This window comes from Meles meles, chromosome 4 (genome assembly GCF_922984935.1).
Source record: "Meles meles chromosome 4, mMelMel3.1 paternal haplotype, whole genome shotgun sequence".
Lineage (NCBI taxonomy): Eukaryota > Metazoa > Chordata > Mammalia > Carnivora > Mustelidae > Meles > Meles meles.
The window spans coordinates 102515204-102538658 of NC_060069.1; the positions used below are offsets into that span (position 1 = coordinate 102515204).

The window sequence follows — 23455 nt, forward strand, 5'->3', positions numbered from 1 at the left end:
CAGCGGGCCCGGGTTCGAGTCCTGACATCACTGACAGTTGAAGAACCTCCTGCAAGGCCTTACCTTTCTAAGCCTTAGCATCTTCATCTGAAAGTGGGAGTAATGATAATCCTGTCTATTTTATGAGGTTGTTCAGTGGATTAGCGTACGAGGAACTCATGCGCATGGATGAATGTCATTACATCTAGGACCTGATCTTTTCAAAACATCCCTGCCCTTCTCAGCTGGTTATTCTTAGGACTCTCTCCTGAAGCCCCTATATGGGAATGAGAGAAGCACATCTGTTCTCAAAACTTCTAGATTTCATCCCTCTTTACCCTCAACTGGGGTAGTTTTCCATGGTTGTTTCTAGTATTTTTAAAAACTGACATCGCATCATCTAGAAAGGCATCTCTAAGTGCCTCACGGGCAACCAGAGGGCAAGGCTCACCTCAGGACGCCCAGGGGGTGAGCACAGAGGAAGTTGTAGTAGCAGATGTCCTGATTGCCAGTGACATTCGCCACCTGCAATATCAAGAGTGAGAAGAGGAGATGCAGCGTTTCTCCATCTGCTGAGCCCAGCCTGAGATCACAAAAGGCAGGCCCTGCTCACAGCGATTTACCATGTAACCAGGGTTCCTTCTCAGCAGGGAACGGGTCGTCGTCTGCCCTCCTCACACAGCACCAGGTTATTAGGACCGTCATGCTATGTTCTATTTTCTAGATGCGTGTTGGGAGGGTACAGAGCTGTCCCATTCTGTGCGCAGAAGTGATAACCACAGGGCAAGGCAAGGCGACATGAGGGGGGATGTGTTCAGTCTTCCGTCTTTATCACCGTCTCTAACATTAAGAACCTTCCCAGACCATAGTACAGCTCTATCTTCATACAGGGCCCTGGAGATTAGAAGCAGTGGTGCCCAAACCTCGTAAGAGTCCTCACCCTTATTGCATTATTAGGTAGGGAATTGGCTAAATATTATTAGACTATTGGCTTTCAAACTTGGCTGTACACTAGAGTCACTGGGGGTTTAATCAATACGGGTGCCTGGTTCTATTCTCGGAGACTTGGATCTAATTTGGTATAGGGTAGAGCCTGGACATCAGGATTTAAAAACTCCCCAGGTGATTTTGATGCACAGCCGTTTGGGAGACACTGTATTAGAGACACTGTCAGCCTCTAAGTTTCAGAGCAGGCTTTCTGTGTGTAATAAACGCTGGAGAAGGTCATTACGGGATCTGGATCCTAAGGTTCTGTGAACTATGAGGAGGATTCTCAAGCTGCTTTAATTACTATCTTTGTTTATTTGTTTTTACTTAATTTTTATTCTTTATATTTTCTAAATTTGAATATCTTACTAGTTTTGTAAAGCTGTTTTTAGTTTTATAAGAAAATACTTACCCTCAATGAGAGGGCACAGGCTAAATTACACACTGGTTTCTTTGTTTTGGTCTGGAACTTTATTTACTCTATTCATGACCTCTTGATAATCAGAAGTTCAGCCTGGTAAATGACAGATATAGTTGCTAGATATTATGACTGAAAGAGCATATGGGTGACAAAATAATACAAGAGGTCTCAAGCCCTTCTGTGATAAAACAACTGGGAACTAGATATAGGTCCATCAAAAATGAAGCAATGGACAGGTCCAGTTGGAACTGAAATGGGAAACTGATACTTGGACTGAGCTCAAGTGATAGATACCTTTCTCTGTAAGTCATAGCAAAAATCTCTCCCTGCAGTATGAAACTGGGATTCTGGGATCTGGGCAGCACTTACTGTCTGGTAGGTGATGACCAGCTGGATCACAGGCAGCGCATAAAACACAGCGATGGTGATGATGTTCCTAAGCAGGCAGAAAGAACCGGAAATAGTTGTTTCCAAATTAACAATGAATCTTTGCTCAATTTTTTAAAAAAGAATCCTTCCACCTCATAACTCCTTAGTTCACTTGTAAAAGTAGTTAGAAACTGATTATAGGGTTCCTGTCTCTCCAGCATCCCACTACTATAATCACTGGTAAAACTATAAATAACACTTGCTTTTGCTTTACCCAAATTATGGATGAGGGCCTCTTCCTTTAGAATGCTGTCTGATTAAAAGTGATCAGAGTGTCAGTAATGGGAGATGGACCACATGAAGGGATGTGGCTCTCTAAGATACCTCTTAGTTCCAAAATGATGGTCCCACTATGAAATTCCACGGGGCCCTCACTGCCCCTGCTTCCCTGGGATATCTGTACCCAAGTAAAATGGTGGTCCTCCAGAGAAAAGAACGGAAGAGCTGTTACAGCGTCAGCTTGGGACTTCTGATCGGGGGTCAGGGGTGTGAGGGTGTCACCTGCCAGGCAGCTCAGCTTCTTGGTTTGGAGAGAAGCTGCGTCTAGGTGCTTGACCACCACAGGTCTGTTATTACCCCCTGGGGTACCATCTCCTTTCTGGGTGGTTTCCAGCTACTCTGAGAAGCTGTAGATCTCTAGTCCCGGAAATCACTGGCTCTTCTAAGAGCCAGGCAGGTGAGAAGACGGAATACATACTAAGAACATAAAGGCTCACGTGTAGTGTCTCTCATGGAAGGTAGTGACATGTTATTGTTATGTCGTCTTTCTGGAAATGGGAGTTGGTATGCTCCCTAAACAAAAGGGATTCTACTACCATTCTCATTTTTACTTTTTTTTTTTTTTTTAATTTTATGTTTGTCAGAGAAAGAGAGTGAGCGCACAAGCAGGCGGAGCGGGAGAGGGAGAAGCAGGCTCCCTGCCAAGCAGGGAGGCAGAGGCGGGACTCAATCCCAGGACCCTGAGATCCAAGGACCATGATCCAAGCTGAAGGCAGACGCTTAACTGACTGAGCCACCCAGGTGCCCCAACTTTGTATGTCTTTAATTTAGGTCTGGTTGCCTTTTATAGTTATTTTTGTTTTTCTTATAGAATGTGGCATGAACTCTCAAAACATCTACACTTTTGCTTCATTAAATGGAAACTGGTGCCATAAGTGATTGTGGCTTTTACTAAGAAAACTTTCATTTTACTCAGGGAGCCATGGTCCCAGTAGTCATCTACTCACCAAAAATAAATCTTATATTTTTTGCTGACAATTCTCCGGTCCTTCCTGGACAGATCTGACAGGTAAAGGAACATCTAGGATACCAAATAAAAAGAGAGTGCGTAACTGTATGTGGCAGAAGATACAAAGGAGAGCTCACAAAATTTCAATCCAATCCCTCGCTAGGGATTAAAATGATTTAATAAAACTTTTCTTTCAATTTCCTCCCCCCACAATACCTCAATAAAAATCCTAGCATTTTCTCTGAAATAGTAAGAATTAGCCGATGCGGAAAACCTATTGGGAGTCTCAGATGCTTCATATATCTCAGGAATGGGTTTTCAGTTTTCAGAGATGTCCACTGTGTGGTTCTCGAATGACAGGATTGAAATTAGACAACCTGCTTTCATCTCCTTTACTGGCTACAACACAATATAATAAATATATGCCGGAAAGAAATGAGCTTTATTCCTGAAGGACGATATGTGCAAAACCAGGGAGTTTTCCTGGGTATACCCCTCAGTGAATCTCTACTTCCATCTGCTGGATCTCTTCTGCCCTCCTAGTCCTCAGTCAGCCACTTCAAACCTGAGTGGTGTTGTTTAAAGTTTTCTTTACTCAAGTAATCTCTACACCCAACGTGGGGCTTGAACTTACAACCCAGAGATCAAGAGTCCCGAGCCCTTCTGACTGAGCCAGCCTGCTGTCCCCAGACCCTGAAGACTGGGAATAGATTGCGATGTTCTCCTAAATGTTCCCACTTCCTTCTTCCAGAAAGAGATGCTAATTAGCCGAGTATTGCTTTTAGTCTGTGCTTGTGTTTTATCTCAAAAGCCCTCAGGGAAGTTTGGTTTTCCCTTGCAAGGAAAAAGAGAGGAAACTGAGTTTTGCTGAAGGTGTGTTTGTTGAACTTTCTTTCCACCCTCACCCAGAGTTTGGTCAGGCAGAGGTACCTTGGTCCGGATAACGTTCTTGTCACTCTCAATGTCTGGCATGGTGTCGAAGTCACTCTCTTCCACGGAGCTGTCTGTGTCTGACTGGCACGTCTGCCCACCATCGGAGGAGGACATCTGCCTGCCAGGACTGGAGCTTGACTCCTCTGAAACAAAGAAAACTCAGCTGCCTTCCAGAGCGAGTGCCATGGAGCCCATTCCTCTCTGCAAAAAAGCACAGTGCTGACTCATTCTTGAAAATGTTGTGTTGAAAAATGAACTCCTTCCCCACAGCACATGTTCTTTCTCTTAATTCCTCCTCAGTGGACTTCTAATTTTCCTCTTCTCCTATTTTTTTTATATTTACATTGTCTATTTCTAGGGCCAAATACGTATTAAGAACATAAAGGCATTTGCTCTGATACGGTATTTGGATGCAAAAAATAAGATGATGTTTATATGTCATGTTTCATATTTTAAAATATGAACATAAATATATAAACATGTACATGCACAGTTCTGTATGGGATCTTCCGCATGTCCGTGTAAGCACACACATATCCAGGGGCTATATATTGCTCGTGGATAAAGTATGTGTACACCGAGACCCCCCACATGCTGCATCTCTGATTACAGCATGAGAACCCCACTCTCAGGAAGAAGAATCCTTGTGTTCTCGTGAATGTTTCCCAGAGCAGATGGGAATTTGTGCAGCTTGATGAGCCCATGAGCAGAGTCTACCTTCTGCTTTATTTCTTTGGTTCAGAGAATTAAACACACACACACACACACACACACACACACACACACACACACGCACACACGTGTTCTCGCAGAGCCAGAAATAAGTAGCCTGCACGAAACCCACATGCTTCTCCAAGGTTCAGCACACGGAACAGAATAAGGACTTCTCAGCCCCTTTGCCCTGACATTTTAAATGAATCATTCATAGACCCACAGGAATTCTGTCTCTTTCAGGCCACTCAATGAACACTGGGGGGCGGGGGGGTTGCCATGTGAATGACTAGGTTCAGTTATGAAGTTAGCCAGAAAGAGCAATTGTTTGCCTACGGCCATGTTCACCTGCAGCAGAGCCTTAGTCTTCTGATCGCCCTTACTCCACTGAAACCTGAGAATGAAACAGCTAGTCAGTTGATGTTGGGCTCCCTGACTTGACTCTGACACACTGTTCATGCCCTAAATTCAGGCTGGGTCTGAAAGCATCCCCACGGGGACCTTGGGGGTCAATGGCAGCCACAGTAGGGAATTCGGCTCACGTGTGGCTGGCACAGAAGAACAGAACTGGAGTGAATTAGAGCTGGAAGGAGCCTTCCAGATCACCCAGCCGATACATCTTATAAAGAAAAGACAATCTTACAGGATGACTGCATCATGCACTCTCACAGTCAGTAGTGGCTGGAGGGCCCTTTGTATCCTATTCTCTGGAGGATTAGGAAATATTTCAATGAATGAACTCCTTGTAGGAAATACCTATTGCCCCATAATTGCTTCCTTCAGGGGTGCCGGCAGCAATGGGATGGGACGCCACCATATTTTCAGAGCCTGTTGGAAAGAAACACAGAGAGGCCAATACTTAACGTCCAGTTGCCAAAACAAAACAACTGGTAGTTTGAATAATCAGATCACAACATTTTAAATTTGATTTTCTTTTTTCTCGAATACAAGACTCACTGAACTTGACCTGTGGGCCAAATCTAGCCCACCACCTGTTTTTGCCTGCCTCTTTTTTTTTAGACTTTTATTTATTTTTTTCAGGTTTTTTTTCTTATTTTCACCTCTTTTTGAATAATTTCCATTCTTTTATATGTATGTATATACATGCATACATATATATGTATATATACACACACACATATATGTGTGTTTATATATGTATATAGATATAGATATATAGTTTGATTTCTTTCATTCTATTTTATTTTTCTTTCTTTCTTTCTTTTAAATTAACATATATTATTAGCCCCAGGGGTACAGGTCTTGTTTTTGTCTGCTTCTTGAAGTAAGAATGGTTTTAAAATTTTTAAATGGTTGGGGAATGAAATCAAAAGAAGAGTTCATGACAGGTAAAAATTATATGAAATTCACATTCCAGTATTCATATATGAAGTTCTATGGAAACAAAGCCACGGTCATTTGGGTTCGTCTATGGCTGCCTTTGGCTATAGCGGCAGAGTTGAGAAGTTGCGAGAGAGACGTCTGACATTATTTGCTCTTTGGCACTTTACAGGGAAAAAACCCCTTCTGGTTCCCGCCTGAGGGGACTGCAGAATCCCAAGACCAAAGGAGCACAGGTCTTGAAATCATTTTGAGGAAGGCCACCACTGAACAGAAACACGGAATTAATGCACTGTAATTTGGATGTTTTTAAAATAGCATTTAGCAGTACCCTATCTGCAGGATGAGCCCAGATAGCGAGGAAATTACTGCACTCCTTGGAGCAACCAATGATGACAACTGAGCTGGGGATGAGGAAGAATGTGAGATATTTTGAGAGAGATTTCTGGATCTGTTGCCAAATGTCTGTTGGCAGGGAGAGAAAAATCGAATAAGATAATGTTCCTCAAATGTTTCCATTGAGGTTCTCCTGGTAGCAGCCCAGGGAGCGACCCCGTTCCTGAGTCTGCAGTGTCATCTGGAGCCAGGCCACCACAAGCATCAGAGAAAAACATCTCCCGATGGTCTCCTTGGTTATGAGGCAAGATGCTCTTCAGTGAGTTTATCCACCTCTGAGGATTAGGCGGAGCTGAAGGAGGAGAGGAGAAGCCACAAATAAGCAGCCTATCTAGGCCTTTTCTCTGACTCTAACTTAATGCTACAAAGTTTCCAGGAGCCACTCTGGTCTGTGGAGATGCAGGAGAATATGTCTTCACTGCCTCCTGAGCTTTGTCAAGGATCTGGGATGTTATCAGGCTGGCGGGAATCGCAATATTGTATCTTTCTTCTGAGGTGATGTTGCTTGTATCACATTCCAGTCAAAAAGAGTCTGTGAGTTAACTGGTCAGTCTGGTATACTGTTTCAGGGAAATACATTTTTCAGTGAAGACACATAACTGAGGATAGTCTATAACAACCTCATTGTAAATATCTTTCCATTTCTTCATAGAAAATACACTTCGTTACAGCTTACGTTCCTGCCCTAGTACATAACATGGGGAACCAAAAGCCTCCAACAGTTCATCTCTTGTCACAGCCGGTTCTCCTCATCCAGCTCAAAAACTTCCTCCCATGGGTGGATAGTAAAAACATTACAAACAAGCCAATTTGTAGGCTATATCATGTTTTTTTTAACTCTTGGTGTGTCCATTCCTTTTCTTCATGAAGAAAAAGAATTAAATCCTGAGTTCAAAATATTTAGCTGGGTGATGAAGGTGACCTGGGAGTCTCCATTTCCTTCCTCCTTTTGGTAGCTTAGCCAAGAGTGGGCTCAGCCGGACAGCAAGGCCTTTGGCTAATACAGCATTCCTGAGCAAGGCTGTTCCCAGGCCCTCGGAATGCAGACTCCCTGGCACTGTCCCCAGGCCTGGGAATTCCTTGATCTGTGTCTTATCACTTCAAGAGAGTAGATGTTCCTTGGCCCTTCTTGGGCTCACCCATAAATATATAACATGGTGTCAACACCCTCTATGCTTTTCATCCAACTTCAAGGCAAAGAAGGAGGTTATTTGCAGACGCTTAAGTATGAGACATTAAATTTTTTTTTGTGCACAATAGTAATGTCACATGGAAATGTCGTGTACAATTTGATGGGCTCTTTGACCTAGGACAGATTTGGCCATAGTTAGAGCACAGAGCTTTGCTGCTGCGACTGCTGACCGTAATGAGTCCCACTTACTATTCCCTCACCCACTAGTACTGCTACTACTAACTACTACTACTACTACTACTACTGGCCAGTGTTTACTGATAACTTAGTGTATGTCAGACACCCTTTGAAGTTCTTTGCAAGAATTTACTCTTTTAATTTTTCAACAGCCCTATGAGGTGGGTACTGTGATCACCATTTTAAAATAACATAAGGGAGACACTTGAGAAATCAAGGATTTGCCCAGAGTTCCTCGGATAGTGGATGGAGAGAGGTTCATTGTATTGGTTTCTGTTAAAACTTATCTTCTTCTTCTTTTGGGGGGGGGGAGTGTGTGTGTGTGTGTGTGTGTGTGTGAGTGTCAGCGGGGGGAGGGTCAGAGGGATAGGGGGAGGGAGAATCTTAAGCAGACTCCACGCCCAGCATGCAGCCTCACTCAGGGCTTGATCTCCTGACCCTGGGATCTTGACCTGAGCTGAAACCAAGAGTCAGATGCTTAACCGACTGTGCCACCCAGGTGCCCCAAAACTTTTCTTCTTCTTCTTCTTTTTTTTAAAAGATTGTATTTATTTATTTGAGAGAGAAAGAGAGGGTATGAATGGGGTGGGGGGAGCAGGGTAGAGGCAGAGAGAGAGGGGGAAGCAGGATCCCTACTGAGCAGAAAGCCTGACACAGGGCTCAATCCCAGGACCCTGGGATCATGATCTGAGCAGAAGGCCTGGTGCCCCCAAAACTATGCTCATAACTGAAAAATAATACAGGGATTTTCCTTCAAGATATGAATATCAAGTGTGTTACTTTCACAGAGTGCCCAAGAATATCTTTCAAAAGAGACGAGGAGGTTGAGACTTCTTTGCATCTCCACTATAGTAAGCTGATACTTTAAAAAAATACCTAAGCACAACCTTTGCTTTTTAGGTGGTCTGCTGCTGCTTGCCGATGATGCTCTATTGGGTCATGCTAGTATCTTCCGTCTAGTTCACTGCGGGGAGTCTCACAGAAACCATGGTGATGGGCTCATCCCAGGTGATGTAGTCTTTTACATTTCCCTCAGTGTCTTTCACATTTTTCTCTTTTCAAGCTTAAACTCCCTTTTTTTAAAACTTTCTATTCAAGTATAATTAACATACAGTGTTATACTAGTTCCAGGTGTACAACATGATTCAACAATTCTATACATAACGCAGTGTTTATCATCAGTGTACTCTGAATCCCCATCACCAGCTTCACCCATCTCTTCACCCACCTCCCCCTGGTGACCACCAGTTTATTTTCTGTATTTAAAAATCTGGTTTTTTAATTCATCTTTTTTTCTCCTTGTTCGTTTGCTTTGTTTCTTAAACTCCACAAATGAGTGAAATCATATGGTATTTGTCTTTCTCTGACTGACTTATTTCACTCAGCATTATAACCTCTAGATCCATCCATGCTGTTGTGAATGGCAAGATTTCATTCTTTTTTTATGGCTGAGTAATATTCTTTTTCTTTTTAAAGACTTATTTATTTATTTTAGAGAGGGGGAGTGGGCGAGGGGGAGAGACAGAGAGGGGAGAGAGAGAATCGTAAGGCAGACTCCCTGCTGAGCATGCAGCCCGATATGAGGCTCGGTCTCACCACCCTGAGATCATGACCTGAGCAGAAACCAAGAGTCAGCCACTTAAAGGACTGAGCCACCCAGGCACCCCTGAGTAATATTCTGTTACACACACACACACACACACACACACACACACACACAAACACATACCACAGCTTCTTCATCCATTCATCTACCCATAGACCCTTGGGCTGTTTCCATACTTTGGTCATTATAAATAATGCTGCAAGAAACATAGGGGTACATATAACATTTTGAATTATTGTTTTCATTTTCATTGGGTAAATGCCCAGTAGAAATTACTGGATATATGATTAATTCTATTTTTCAATTTTTTGAGGAAACTTCATACTGTTTTCCACAACAGCTGCACCAGTGCACATTCCCACCAACAGTGCACGAGGGTTCTTTTTTCCTCCACATCATTACCAACACTTGCTGTTTCTTGTGTTTTTTATTTTAGCCATTCTGACAGTATGACAGGTATCTTATTGTGGTTTTCATTTGCATTTCCCTGATGATGACTGATGCTGAACATCTTTTCATGTGTCTGTTCGTCACTGGATGTCTTCTTTTGGAGAAATGTCTGTTCATGTCTTCTACCCATTTTTTAAAAAAGATTTTATTTATTTATTTGTCAGAGAGAGAGAGAGCGAGAGCTCACAAGCAGGCAGAGTGGCAGGCAGAGGTGGAGAGAGAAGCAGTCTCCCTGCTGAGCAAGGAGCCCAATGTGGGATTCCATCCCAGGACCCTGGGATCATGACCTGAGCTGAAGGTAGCAGCTTAACCGACTGAGCCACGCAGGTGTTCCTCTTCTACCCATTTTTAAATTGGATTATTTGTTGGAGGTTTTTTGTTTTTTGTTTTTTTTTGGTTTCCTTTGGTGTGCAGAAATTTTTATTTTGGTGTAGTCCCGAGAGTTTATTTTTGCCTTTGTTTCCCTTGCCTGAGGAGACATAGCTAATGTTGCTAAGGCCAGTGTCAAAGAGATTACAGCTTATGTTCTCTTCTAGAAGTTTTATGGATTTAGGTCTTTAATCTATTTTAAGTTTATTTTTTGTGTATGGTATAGGGCAGTGGTCCGATTTCATTCCATTGCATATAGCTGTCCAGTTTTCCCAGCACCATTTGTTGAAGAGACTTTTTCCTTTTCCCACGTGTCTATTTTTGTGCCAGTACCAGACTGTTTTGATCACTACAGCTTTGTAGTATATCCTGAAATCTGGGATTGCGAAAGCTCCAGTTTGGGTCATTTTTTCAAAATTGCTTTGGCTATTCAGGGCCTCTAGTGGTCTATACAAATTTTAGGATTATTTGTTCTAGGTCTGTGAAAAACGCTGCATTTTGATATGGATTAAATCTGTAGCTTTAGGGCGCCTGGGTGGCTCAGTGGTTTAAGCCGCTGCCTTCGGCTCAGGTCATGATCTCAGGGTCCTGGGATCGAGTCCCGCATCGGGCTCTCTGCTCCACGAGGAGCCTGCTTCCCTCTCATTCTCTCTCTGCCTGCCTCTCTGCCTACTTGTGATCTCTGTCAAATAAATAAATAAAATCTTTAAAAAAAAAATCTGTAGCTTTAAGCTCCCTCTTTTTAACCATCAGCCTACGTCCTTTAAAAAAGATGTAATTAAAAATATTAAATGTGTAAAGAATAAGTAGAGAATGACACTAAAATCATAACACCCACAATCTGGGGCATTTTGGTGTTACTGGGAAGCCCTCTGCTATGAGAAGCAGAAGTGTGCCTAGGAAAAGGCTTGAGTCTGGTTATGGTAGGAGGTTGAAATGGTTTGTGGGAAGTAGTATTTTTGTGGGTGTGAACAAAGGAGGAAAAAAACACAAAAGTTAAGATCAAAGCAAGCGAGCAAACAAAAACGATCCCTGTTTTGTGAGGTGACACTTCATTACAAAGGAAAAGCCAGCTGCGTGGGTCTGTTCTGACTCGGTTGTGGTACTGGCTTTGATACTCTGCTCTGGCTTATAACTGAGCGGGCGGTGGTTCTGATGTAGTTGCCGGCCGCTGTTTCCACTGGGAGGCAGCGGCAACGCCCCTGTAGCTCTATGAGGTACGAGAGCATCAGGGTTTTCAAGGCACTACAGTGCCTGCACACAAAGATGTGTAACTCTGTGGACATCTACAGGCACAGCTTAAATATGAGATTGGCCAACACTGGATAATAATATTCTATTAATTTTCCTAACGTCTAAGGACTTCACGGAATGCAGAAAACCAAAGAGTTCTCTCCCAAACTTCAAATATACTTGATGCTCCGCAAGGGGAGTTACATACTTATATTTAACTCTCTATGGTATTTAGAAAGAATTAAACACAAAATACCAGTTTATAGGGCAGACCAAGATGTTCTGGCTGGGACTAAGTAAACATATAAAGTTGTGAACGAGCTCATCTTAATGAAGAAACTTGTTCTGGCATCTTTTTTTTTTTTTTTCTGAGCACAAACCCTTTGCCATCTGTTTACTTTGTTAACATTGCATAAGATATGCTCACATGCTGGCTTTTTATGTGGAATGCTCAGTGTGAGGGGAAAAAACTCATTTTGAGCACGTTTGGATCTTTCAGAGGCTTCCTATTTATAATTGTCCTGCGTTCTTCTGTCTCTGGACTCAGGAGGTCCAGGACTCAGGAGGAAACTGAAGAGGGAGTCAGAAATGACGCGAACTCGCTGCTGAGAAATTTCAGTTTTATGCCAATAGGCTACCTATGCCCAAAGTCTCAAAAGTTGGGGAGAGAGTTCCAGTCCAAGATGGCAACGTGGGAAGACACTGAACTCACCTCCTCCACGGACACGCCAAATCTGCACCTATTTATAGAGCCATTCATCCTGAAGAACTGGGGCTGACTGAGCAGCTTCTGCGCAGCTAAAGATAGAACAGCAGGAAAAACAAAGCTGCGCTAATGCTAATGAAGGGCCCTGGAGGAACTGGGGTGGCAGGGACAGTTCTGAGGGACCGGGAGCAAATCTGTCCGCCTTGAGGCACAGACAAAAGCCCTGGTTTAAAAGGGCAACTAGAATAGAAAAGATCCAGCCTTAGAACTCCTCCAATGGTGGGAGCGCTCCTGGAACTCAGCGGGGAGGAGCTGGCAAGGGCCTCGGGTTCACGGCCCCCCACCACGGATGGTGCACAGGGGCCAGGGGTCTTGGGGTCTCAGAGCTGACCTGCCTCCTCAGTGCACATTAGTTTCAGAGCTTCTCTCTTCAGAAAGATACATAAACTTTAAATATAAACAGGGATGCCTGGGTGGCTTAGTTGGTTAAGCATCTGCCTCTGGCTTGTCATGATCCCAGGGTCCTGGGATCGAATCACACATCAGGCTCCCTGCTCAGTGGGGAGCCTGCTTCTCCCTCTCCCTCTGCCTGCTGCTCCCCTTGCTTGTGCTCTCTCTCTCTGACTAAATAAAATCTTTACATATATATATATTTGTTAAATATAACAAATATATATTTGTTAATATAATATAATATATAATAATAATAATAAATAATATAACAAATATATATTTGTTAAATATATATATATATCTTTAATGTTTATATATATTTGTTATATATATGTGTGTGTATGTGTGTGTGTGTATATATATATATATATGAACAATATATGTGAAGCCTTTCTACTCTGTTAAAATTTGCCGCCAATGGTAAGCTTATCTATAAAGAGAATGTTTGTGAGGAAAAAAAAAAAAAAAGACAGGCATCCTGAGTCCCCAGTGACAATCTGGGTAAAATCTCCTCTGCTTGGCTTTCCTTTTAATCTGTCAATACTCCATAACCACACTCCCAGAGTTCAGCACGGAGAGGAAGATACACACGTCCTGCTCACCTGGTCACTTTGTCATTACCCCACTCCCCTGCCATCTTCCTCCCACCATCCTACTGGGCTGAGTGAAGTGGGCTTCTTCTCTCTTGCAAGAGTTTTCCCTGCCACATCTTCTTGTGGCAGCATTTGTCCTCTCCCTTTCAGACGTCTGGGTCCGCACTGATTTGGGTGGATCCCAAGTCTAATGGGATCCTCCTTCCCTTTCATAGAGTGTTCCTAGTTTCTGCTCTGGTTACCGGCGCCTCTGCTATTCCCTGTAGCTCTGATCTCCACTGATCTTCCTGTAGCCCCCACAGTCACATGGACCCTGGACCCTGGGAGAGAAAGGCATTTCTGTATCCTCATTCCTCCGTAAGGCAAAGTCCCTCCGCCCCCCCAATGTCTCACCTTAGCTTTCAGACAGATAGTGTCCCTCACTTGCTTCTGTCTCTTGCTCCAGGCTGGTTTCTCAATGCTCCCTTCGATGTGCTTTAAAGAGTTGCTAACTAGTTCTTTCCTAGTTCTTGTCTTCAGCATCTAGGTCTTGTCTCACTTGTCATGGGCCATCTTTCCGATATAGCCTGTTTGCATAAAAAAGGCTCCTGATCTTTCCCTATTTCAAAGCCCTTTGTGGTGAGCAATCCTATTCCCTACTTTCTAAGCTGGGATTTTGTTCAGGTATCCTCACCCGGCAGTCTGGGTGTTTAAGTCAGATATTCTCAATTGGGGCTGTAGAGGTGGGGAGGCCATTCTGCCCCCAAGAAGACATTTGGCAATGTCTGGAGACATTTTTAGTTGTCATGAGGATGGCGTGTACTACTGGTTTCTAGTAGGTAGAGGTGAAGAATGCAGTTAAACATCCTAGAGGGCACAGGACAGCCTCTAACAACAAAGAATTATCTAGCCTGTAAAGTCAACAGTGTTAAGTTTGAGAAACAGGTCTTAGAGGAAGAAGATCCAGTTCCGTAAGTAGGTCTGATTGATCTGTAAGTAGGCTTGATTGATCTGCAGGTAAATCTACTCCTTTGCAGTGACTGATTTAACAATAAGTAAATGATACACTCTACACCAGTGAAATATGAGAAGTTACTGGGTGCTCCTGAAAAAGTCCTTCCTTTCAGACATTTTCAGGTGAGGGTGTCAAACTAATTCACCTCACATCAGCACTGGAAGTAAAGCAGAGTCAAGGGAAGGCAGGGAAAAGGACCAGAGCCACCAGACTCAGTCAACCCTGAAGCCCACCCTTCTGCTCAACTTGCAAAGAGAGGAGCCTCTTTATTATTTAAGCATGTTTTGAGCTCTATTTTGTTGTTATTTGCAACAGTGTGAATCCTAACTGATGCATCTTTACTTTCTTTCTCCCTCTACCCCTTCTTCCCTCCCTCTCTCTTTCTCTCTCTCTCCCTTCCTTTCCTCTCCTCTCCTCCTTCCTTCCTTCTTTCTATCACTCACTCATTCATTCATTCTTTCATTTCTGCTTGCCACCTGAAGGGTGCCTGTAGCTTGTAGCTAATTTTCAGAACCTTCTTGATCTTGGACAATGATCTGACTAAAGTCTCAGCTCTGTCCACTTATATTTAACTGTTCAGGAAACTCTTCCAAACATGGAAATTCCTTATTATTATTACAATATTATCATTACAATAATTTACATTACAATAATAAAATGTCTTCACTCATACAAAAAAAATAACAGACCATTCTTTCACAGAGCACCAATGGGATCTGATTAATCAGGCTTTCTAAGTTCAGTGGAGACCTAAACTAAGAGCAAAACTTGGAGAACACCAGAAGAAAAAGGATGAGATCCAGAGAGAAGACAAATTCATTTACACATTCTATGAATACAGGGGAAAGTAGGACCTCAGAGTTTAAAGACACTAGAGCAGGTGTCCTTTCACAGTTGAAATGTTATCAAAACCAATTGCCTGGGTGGCTGGAAAAATAAACGTGCTGACATTGAGGAAGACAAAAAAAATCAAAGGAAGGCAGGAGAAGCAGCCCTCCAGCAGAGTGAGAAATGTTCCTGCTGGGTGGGTAGGGGACCAGTTTGTGTCTTTCTAATATTCTGTGGGCTCATTTAAGTACAGAAAACACAGAACTAAACATCTGCTGTATGTGACTTAAAAATCAAGTCTCATTTCATCGTTCCTTTTCCAAATAAGCACTCTATGCCAAAGAACTTACAAACACTGAGTAACTCACACTGATTTAGACTTTTCAAAAATGAAGACATTTACAAAAGGTATAAATTTCCAGTTGTAAGAGAAATGAGTCCTGGGGATATAAGATGCCGCCTGGTGACTGTAGTTCATGCTACTTATCATATATTTGAAAGTTCCTAAAAGAGTAGATCTTACAAGTTCTCATCACAAGAAAAAAAAATTGTAACTCTCTGTGGTGATGGATGTTAACCAGACTCACGGTGCTGATTGTTTTGCAATATATACAGATATCAAATCATTGAGTTTATACCTGAAACTTACACAGTATTACTGGTCAATTATTTCTCAATTAAAAAAATGAGGACAGTTAAATTTTTTGAAGATTTGATAAAAAGATCAGGTAACTGAATTCCCTTGTTCAAATTATCAGAGTGGAGGAAAGGGCATCTTACGATGGGCAAATAGTCAATCATTCTGGATTTCCCAAAGTTATTATACTCTTTCTTATACTAATTAGTTTCAAACATTTCAGGTTTTTAGCTACGTGAACAAAAAAGCCTCTTTCTTAATTTGGGGAAAGTGAGCTCTGTATTAGAGTTGACACAATAAATTCTTACTTTTGTTCACAAGTCAGTTTGGGGACAACAATTTACAACCTAGAAAAGACTCAACTTTTAAAAAGAGATGAATGGCTGATAAATGGTATGGGTAACTGCAAGGGACACTCCGAGCAAAGGTTTTTAGCATGAGCTCCGCAGCTCAGTAATTACCAACTGTGAAAACTGGTTCTCACTAGCTCTGCTTTCTCTAGAAAGAGTGAGGATTAGATTACCCTGTGGGAGAGGATGAGGGAGCGTTAGGAAATTACAAAGGGCAGAGAGACAAAAGAAGTACCAAATGGGATGTTGCCACACACTCTATAATCATTTGAATTTGAAACCAGGGTTTTTCTTACCATCACTGGAACCAAAGCTTCCATCGATGGATTTTCTTTGAAACCTGTAAACAAACACACACACATGCTTCTAAGACAGTGAAAACCTCAGCCTTTTACATTTGTTCCCCATAGACTTTGTTGCCGAATTGTCTGCTAGAATCTCTTAAAAATGAGCCTTTGCATGTGGAGAAACTGGCACTCTGACACACTGCTGGCCGGACTGTAGAATGGTGTAGCCACTTTGGAAAACTCTTTGGCAGTTCCTCAGAAAGTTAAACATAGACTTATCATATGGCCAATTCCACTCCTAAGCATGTTTCTATGTGCATAAATTCATTAATTTATTCTCAGATTCCTTTATTTTCAGATAATTCACACACCATAAAGTTCACCCTTTAAATGTGTACATTTCAATGAATTTTAATATATTCACAAAACTGTGAAACTGTGCAATTGAGTGGTCAGTTAGTTAAGCGTCTGCCTTCAGCTTAGGTTATGATCCCAGGGTCCTGGGATCAAGTCCTGCATCAGGCTCCCTGCTCAGTGGGAAGCCACTTCTCCCTCTCCCTCTGCCTGCTACTCCTTCTACTTGTGCTCTCTCTCCCTCTCTAACAAACAAACAAACAAATCTTTAAAAAACCCACAATACTGTGCCACTATCACTATTACCTAATTCCAGAAATTTCCATCACCTCCCCCAAATTAAAAACCTATTAGCAGTCCCTCCCCAATACCCTCTTCTGTACATTTCAGGCAACCACAAATCTACTTTCTGTCTCTATATATTTGCCTGTTCTGGAAGTTTCATATAAACCATACTAAATGTCTTTTTTTGACTGGCTTCATTCATTAAGCATAATGCTTTTAGGGTTCATCTATGTGTAGCATAAATCAATACATCAGTCTTTTATGATTGAATAATACTCCTTTGTATGGTACACCATGTTTCATTTATTTGTTTACACTTGGACATTTGGTTGTTTCCATGTTTTGGCTATCGGGAATAACACTGCTATGAACATCTGAGTACAAGTTTCTGTGTGGATATTGAATTCTCTTGGGTATACCTAGGTATGGAAGTGTTGGGTATTAGGTAACTGTATTTTTTTCAAAACTTTCCACAGTACCATTATAGTAGGAACTATTTTGCATTCCTACTAGCATTGTGTAAGGTGTCAATTTCTCCACAACTTTACCAACTCTTGTTGTTTTCCATTAAGAAAAATACTGTAGTCATCCTAGTGGATAAGGAGTGACATCTCATTGCTGTTTTGATTTGCATTTCCCTGATGGCTGATGATGTTGAGCATCTTTTAATATGCTTGTTGGCCACTTGTTTATCTTCTTTGGAGAAATATCTATTCAAACCTTTGTCCTTTTTATTTATTTTTCTTTGTATCGTTGGCTTATAAGAATTCTTTATATAGTATGGACACTAGACTCTTAACAGATATATGCGGTGCAAACATTTCCCCCCATTTTGTGTGTTGTGTTTTCACGTCCTTTTTAAAAAAATTTTTTTAAAAAGATTTTTCTTTATTCGACAGAGAGAGATCACAAGTAGGCAGAGAGGCAGTCAGAGAGAGGAAGGGAAGCAGGCTCCCTGCGGAGCAGAGAGCCCGATGCCTGGGCTTGGTCCCAGGATCCTGAGATCATGACCTGTGCTGAAGGCAGAGGCTTAACCCACTGAGCCACTTCCTTGATAGGCCCTTTAAAAGTACAGAAGTTTTGGGGTTCCTGGGTGGCACAGCCGGTTAAGCGCCTGACTCTTGGTTTCAGCTCAGGTCGTGGTCTCAGGATTGAGTGATGGAGCCCCATGTTGGGCTCTGTGCTCAGTGGGGAGCCTGCTTGAGATTCTTGTTCCCTCTCCCTCTGCCCCTCCAGCTCCCATTCTCTTTCTCTCTCTAAAATAAAATAAATAAATCTTAAAAAAAAAAAAAAAGAAGCAGCAGCAGCACAGAGGCCCCTGTGTGGCTCAGTCAGTTAAGCATCTGCCTTTGGCTCAGTTCATGATCCAGGGTTCTAGGATGGAATGAATCCCACATCAGGCTGTCTGCTCAGCAGGGAGTCTGCTTCTCTCTCTCCCTCTGCCCGCTGCTCCCTCTGCTTGGGTTCCCTCTCTCTGTCAAATAAATAAATAAAATCTTTTAAAAAATTTTTTTAAAAAGCACAAAAGTTTTAATTTTGATGAAGTCTAATTTAGCTATATTTTTTCTTTTGTTACTTATGCTTCTGGTGCCCTAAGAAACTATTGCCTAATCCAAGGTTACAAAAGATTTACACCTATGATTTCTTCTAAGAGTTTTATAGATTTAACTCTTATATTTAGATCTTTTTTTTTTTTTAATTTTATTTGACAGAGAGAGAGAGATCACAAGGAGGCAGAGCAGCAGGCAGAGAGAGAGGGGGAAGCAGGCTCCCTGCTGAGCAGAGAGCCCGATGTGGGGCTCGATCCCAGGACCCTGGAATCATGACCTGAGCCGAAAGCAGAGGCTTAACCCACTGAGCCACCCAGGTGCCCCTTATATTTAGATCTTTGATCTGAGTTAGTTTTTTAAAAGATTTTATTTTATTTGTTTATTTTTATTTTTTTAAGATTTTTTTTAAATTTATTTGACAGAAAGAGAACAAGTGGGCTCAGCAACAGGCAGAGGCAGAGGGAGGCTCTCTGCTGAGCCCCATGTGGGGCTTGATCCCAGGGCCCTGATATCATGACCTGAGCCTAAGGCAGCCTCTTTAACTGACTGAGCCACCCAGGCACCCCAAAGATTTTTTTCTTAAGTAATCCTTACACCCAGTGTAGACCTTGAACTCATGACCCAGAGATCAAGAGTCATGTGCTCTGCTGATTGAGCCAGCCAGGCACCCCTTGAGTTAATTTTTTCCTATGGTGTAAGGTAGGGGCAAAACTGTTCTTTTTCAGGTTGATACCCGTTGTCTCAACAACATTTGTTGAAAAGAATATCCTTTCTCCATTGAATTATCTTGGTACCCTTGTTAAAAATAGGACCATAGATGTAAGGAGTTTATTTCTAAACTCTCGATTCTATTCCATTGATTTATGTCTTTCCACATATCATAGTTTTGATTATGCAGCTTTGTAGTAAGTTTTGATATCAGGAATTGTAAGACCTCCAGTTTTGTTCTTTTTTTTTTTTTTTTTTTTTTTGATGACTATTTTACCTATTCTGGGTCCCTTGCATTTCCCTATGAATTTTAAGATCAGTTTGTCAGTTTCTGTAAGAAAGTCAGTTGGGACTTTGATAGGGATTGTTTTGAATCTGTAGATCAGTTTGGGGAATATTGCCCAAAGTGTTTTAGTTTCTGTTGCTGCTGTAACAAATTATCACAAACTTAGTGGCTTAGAATGATATAAATTTATTATCTTACAGTTCTGGATGTCAAAATTCCAAAATGCATCTTATATGGCTAAAACCAAGGTAGCAAGCAGGGCTGTATTCCTTCCAGACTCTCCTGGGGGATTACACTTTTCCTTGCCCTGTCTAGCTCCTAGAGGCCACCTGCATTCCTTGACTCATAGCCCCTTCCTCTGCTGTCAAAGTGCACCGCTCCAAACTCAGCTTCCATCATCACATCTCCTTCTGCCCTTGACCCACTTGCCTCCCTCTTACAAGGACCCTTGTGATTAGATTGTACCCACATGGATGATCCAGAACAATCTCCATAATTTATCACATCTGTAAAATTTCTTTTGCCATGTAAAGTAACACGTTTACAAGTTCTGGATGTTAGGATTTGGACATCTTTTCGTAAATACCCAGTAATGTGATTACTGGATCATGAGGTAGTTCTGTTTTTAACTTTTTGAGGAACCTCCATACTGTTTTCCACAGTGGCTGCACCAGTTTGCATTCCAACCAACGGTCCACGAGGGTTCCTTTTCTTCACATCCTCGCCAACACTTGTTGAAATCTCTTTTTAAAACAATCCTCATGATGTTAACTGGCAAGCAATTCTACGGACTCATAAAAGATGATGTGTTTGTACTAATAGGCTTTATCCACATTTGCCATAGGTTTTGGAGCTGACAAAATTCTTCAGTAGAGGGGTTCAATGATTTAGAAAGCGAGGCTGAGATGGGCAGTATCCTGGGAGCAAAGGAGAAAATAGGAAATGAGAACTAGGTCAGACTGATTACAAAATGGCGACACCTCCTCTTGCATTCAGGTGGAGTCTGTATCTTCACGTCTGGAATCAAGGCTGGCCGCAGGACTTGTTTTGACTACCAGAAAGGAGAAGTGATATGATGCCACTGCTGACCCCACGTCTTAAGGAGGCCTTGCACTCTTCTGCCATCTCTCGCGGAGATACAGGAAGCCAGGGTCAGCTGGCTGGAACGGCTGAGATCAAGTGCCACTGAGGCCGGTCCAGCAGGAGCCTGCTCTCGCTGACTCGCCAGGTGATTTCACTCTGTGACCACACCCAACTGAGAGCTCTGAGCCCGGTCTGGATTAGCAGCAGCATCTTGCTGACCCAGAGATTTGTAAGTAAGCTTAACTGCTTATTGCTCTATGCCCTTGGAGTTTTTATGCAGCATTACTGCGGCCATCGATAACCAGTGGAAGAAGCAAGGGAAGGGTGAATGCTCTCAGGAGTGTGCGGTTTGAACTCAATGTCTGGCAGGGTGGTTGGGAGAAATGAGTAAGAGAACATGTATCCAGTGTTTGGCCCAGGGTCGGCACATTTATTGTAGTGGTTCCTTGAATGCTTGTTGAATGGACTGTGGCTGGGAATGGCAGGGGAACGGGGTTTAGGTTCAAGTCGGTACAGCTAGTACTTGGATTCTTAGCTTCCTGAGGGTGGGAGCCAAGTCTCTTATCCATGTTTCATCCTGACTTCATAGCATATACTGCAAACCCCACATACATTAATAATAAAGTACAGGGAGCTCACCAAGCAAGTGGCCTTATGCTCCAGGACTGGCTTCGTTTTATCTTGTAGAAAACTTTGTTATTTCTGCTTAGTTGAATGAGGGAAGAGCTCCGTTAACATTTTCCCTCAGTCTGTCCTCTTATTAAGAATGCCGGATGGTTCTTATGTCTCTAGATTTCTATTTTCAGTTTCTCTATATTTGGAAAGAATCCATGCTTGTGCAGTCGACTGTAGCAAAATAATCCAGCAGCCAGAGGTTTCAACAGAGCCTTATACCACAACTTGCAAAAATTGTGCTTGCTTCTGTAGGCCGAATGACAACTTTAAGGAGATTGATATCCAGATCTTAACTTTTTGTCTGTTTGTATGTTGATTACCCATGCTAGTTAACTAATTAGGTAAAAATCCCATCTTCTAAAATTTAAATCATCAGGCATAGAGATGGTCTTCCTAAGAGAGGCAGAAGAGATGAACTTTTTGCATGAGCTTGGAGCTCATCTGAGTCAAAATGGAAAGCTTTTTGGGTCCTTTTCCAATCGCACCCATGTTGGGGGGCCCGACTTTTGGCTTGGCCTCCCTTATCGGGACTGCCCTCCCTCACATGCCCTGAACACTCCAGATCCGTCTTGACCTACCTGGCAGGCTCTGGACCCAGGCTTCCTGCAAGTTCAGACAAATCCCAGCTCCCTCATTTATTAGCTATGAATTTTTGGTTCAACTGCTTCCCCTCTCTAGGCCTCAATTTCCTTAACCTTTAAGTGGTGATAATACCAGTCCTTGTTGTAGGGTATTTGATGAGATAATCGGCTCAGAGGGCCCAGCAGGGTACCTATTAAATGTCAGCCATTGTGATCTAGTAAATTAAGTAGGCTGGTAATCAGTTAATGTATATACTTTCCAGATATGTTTGCCTATACTCTGGGGTTTTTGTTTTTAACTTTTAGTAGAAAATAACTTTGAATTTACAGAGAAGTGCTAAAAGTAAGAATAAAATACAGAACACCCATATACCCTTTATTTAGATTCACTTACTGTTAGCATGATAGCCCATTTGCTTTATCATTCTGCATGTGTGTAATATATATGTGCGATATACATATATGTATATATACATATATACATATATTATGTGTGTTATATATATAACATACATAATATATATGTGTGTTATATATAACACACACACAAGTATATATAATTTTTTGAATCATGTGAAAGTAAGTTGCTTATATCATGAACTGTTATTCCCAAGTATTTCCATTTTTTTAAAGTAAGCCATATACCAAACATGGGGCTCAAACTCATGACCCCAGGAGTCCCATGCTTTACTGACTGAGCCAGCCAGGCACCCTCAATACTTCCAAAGAATAAAGATATCCTGATATTCTCTTACTTAACCACAATACCATCAAATTCAGCAAATTCGACTTCAATATGTTACTCTTATCTAATCTGTCTGTAGTACGATTTTATTAACTGATCCAGTAATGTCCTTTATGGCATATTCTTCTTCTAGCAAAAGATCCAATCTGAGACCAGGTGTTGCCTTTAGTTGCCCATATCTCTTGTCTCCTTCAATCTAGGCCATTTCTGCTGCCTGCCTTTGTCTTTGAAGCCACATTCTAATAGAGTGTTTGTCATTTTGAATTGGATCAATTTTCCCTCAGGATTTCATGCAAAATATGCATCTCTGGCTGGACTATTGCATCTATGGTGCTGTCTGCTCAGAGCATCCCACGTTGAGGCACACAACGTCCTCTTCCCCTTGCTCACATTAATTTTGATCGCCCAGCCAATCCGAGTCTGCGTTTCCATTGTAGAGTCACTATGTTTCCCTTACAACTAGGAAGCAAATCATGGGGATGCACTTTACGGCAGTGAGTACCTTGATTCTCATCAGATTTCCCTCTTAGTTTAGTATCCACTGATGATTCTTAATCTATGCAAAATGATGGTTTTCCAACTGCAGCACTCCCTCCATATTTTCAAGTCAGCTTTTGGCATTCTGATGTAGGCAAGAGTCCTCCCTTACACTGTCAGCGTTTGCTAATGGCTCCCTTCCCTAATGTGTGCCTGTTTTAGTGACTTCGGATTTGTATCTGGAGGAATTTAGGCCTGCCCTTCCTCCCTTCCTTTCCTTCCTTCCTTCTTTTCTTTATCAGTTTGGATTCATGGATTTCTATTTTTCTCAATGGTTTATAACTGTATCATTCTTAATTATGTTGATGGTTAAATTGTGCCAGATGTGGCCAGTGGTAGTCCCAGGGCTTT

General features: G+C 42.1%; 1 protein-coding gene across 5 annotated transcripts in view; it reads right to left on the reverse strand.

Moving 5' to 3' along the window:
• The window catches only part of SIDT1 (SID1 transmembrane family member 1), a 94060-nt gene that overhangs the window by 19014 nt on the left and 51591 nt on the right, over positions 1-23455 (reverse strand). For all 5 annotated transcript variants that reach the window (XR_006818069.1, XM_046003168.1, XM_046003167.1 and 2 more), the window contains 6 exons: positions 16310-16353; positions 5445-5516; positions 3975-4120; positions 3043-3116; positions 1757-1823; positions 431-504 (listed from right to left, as the gene is read on the reverse strand). Coding sequence is in view for 4 of the 5 variants with exons in the window: in XM_046003168.1 (XP_045859124.1) it covers positions 431-504; positions 1757-1823; positions 3043-3116; positions 3975-4120; positions 5445-5516; positions 16310-16353 (477 nt within the window). In the remaining variant the exon portion in view is untranslated. The remainder of the gene's footprint in view (positions 1-430; positions 505-1756; positions 1824-3042; positions 3117-3974; positions 4121-5444; positions 5517-16309; positions 16354-23455) is intronic.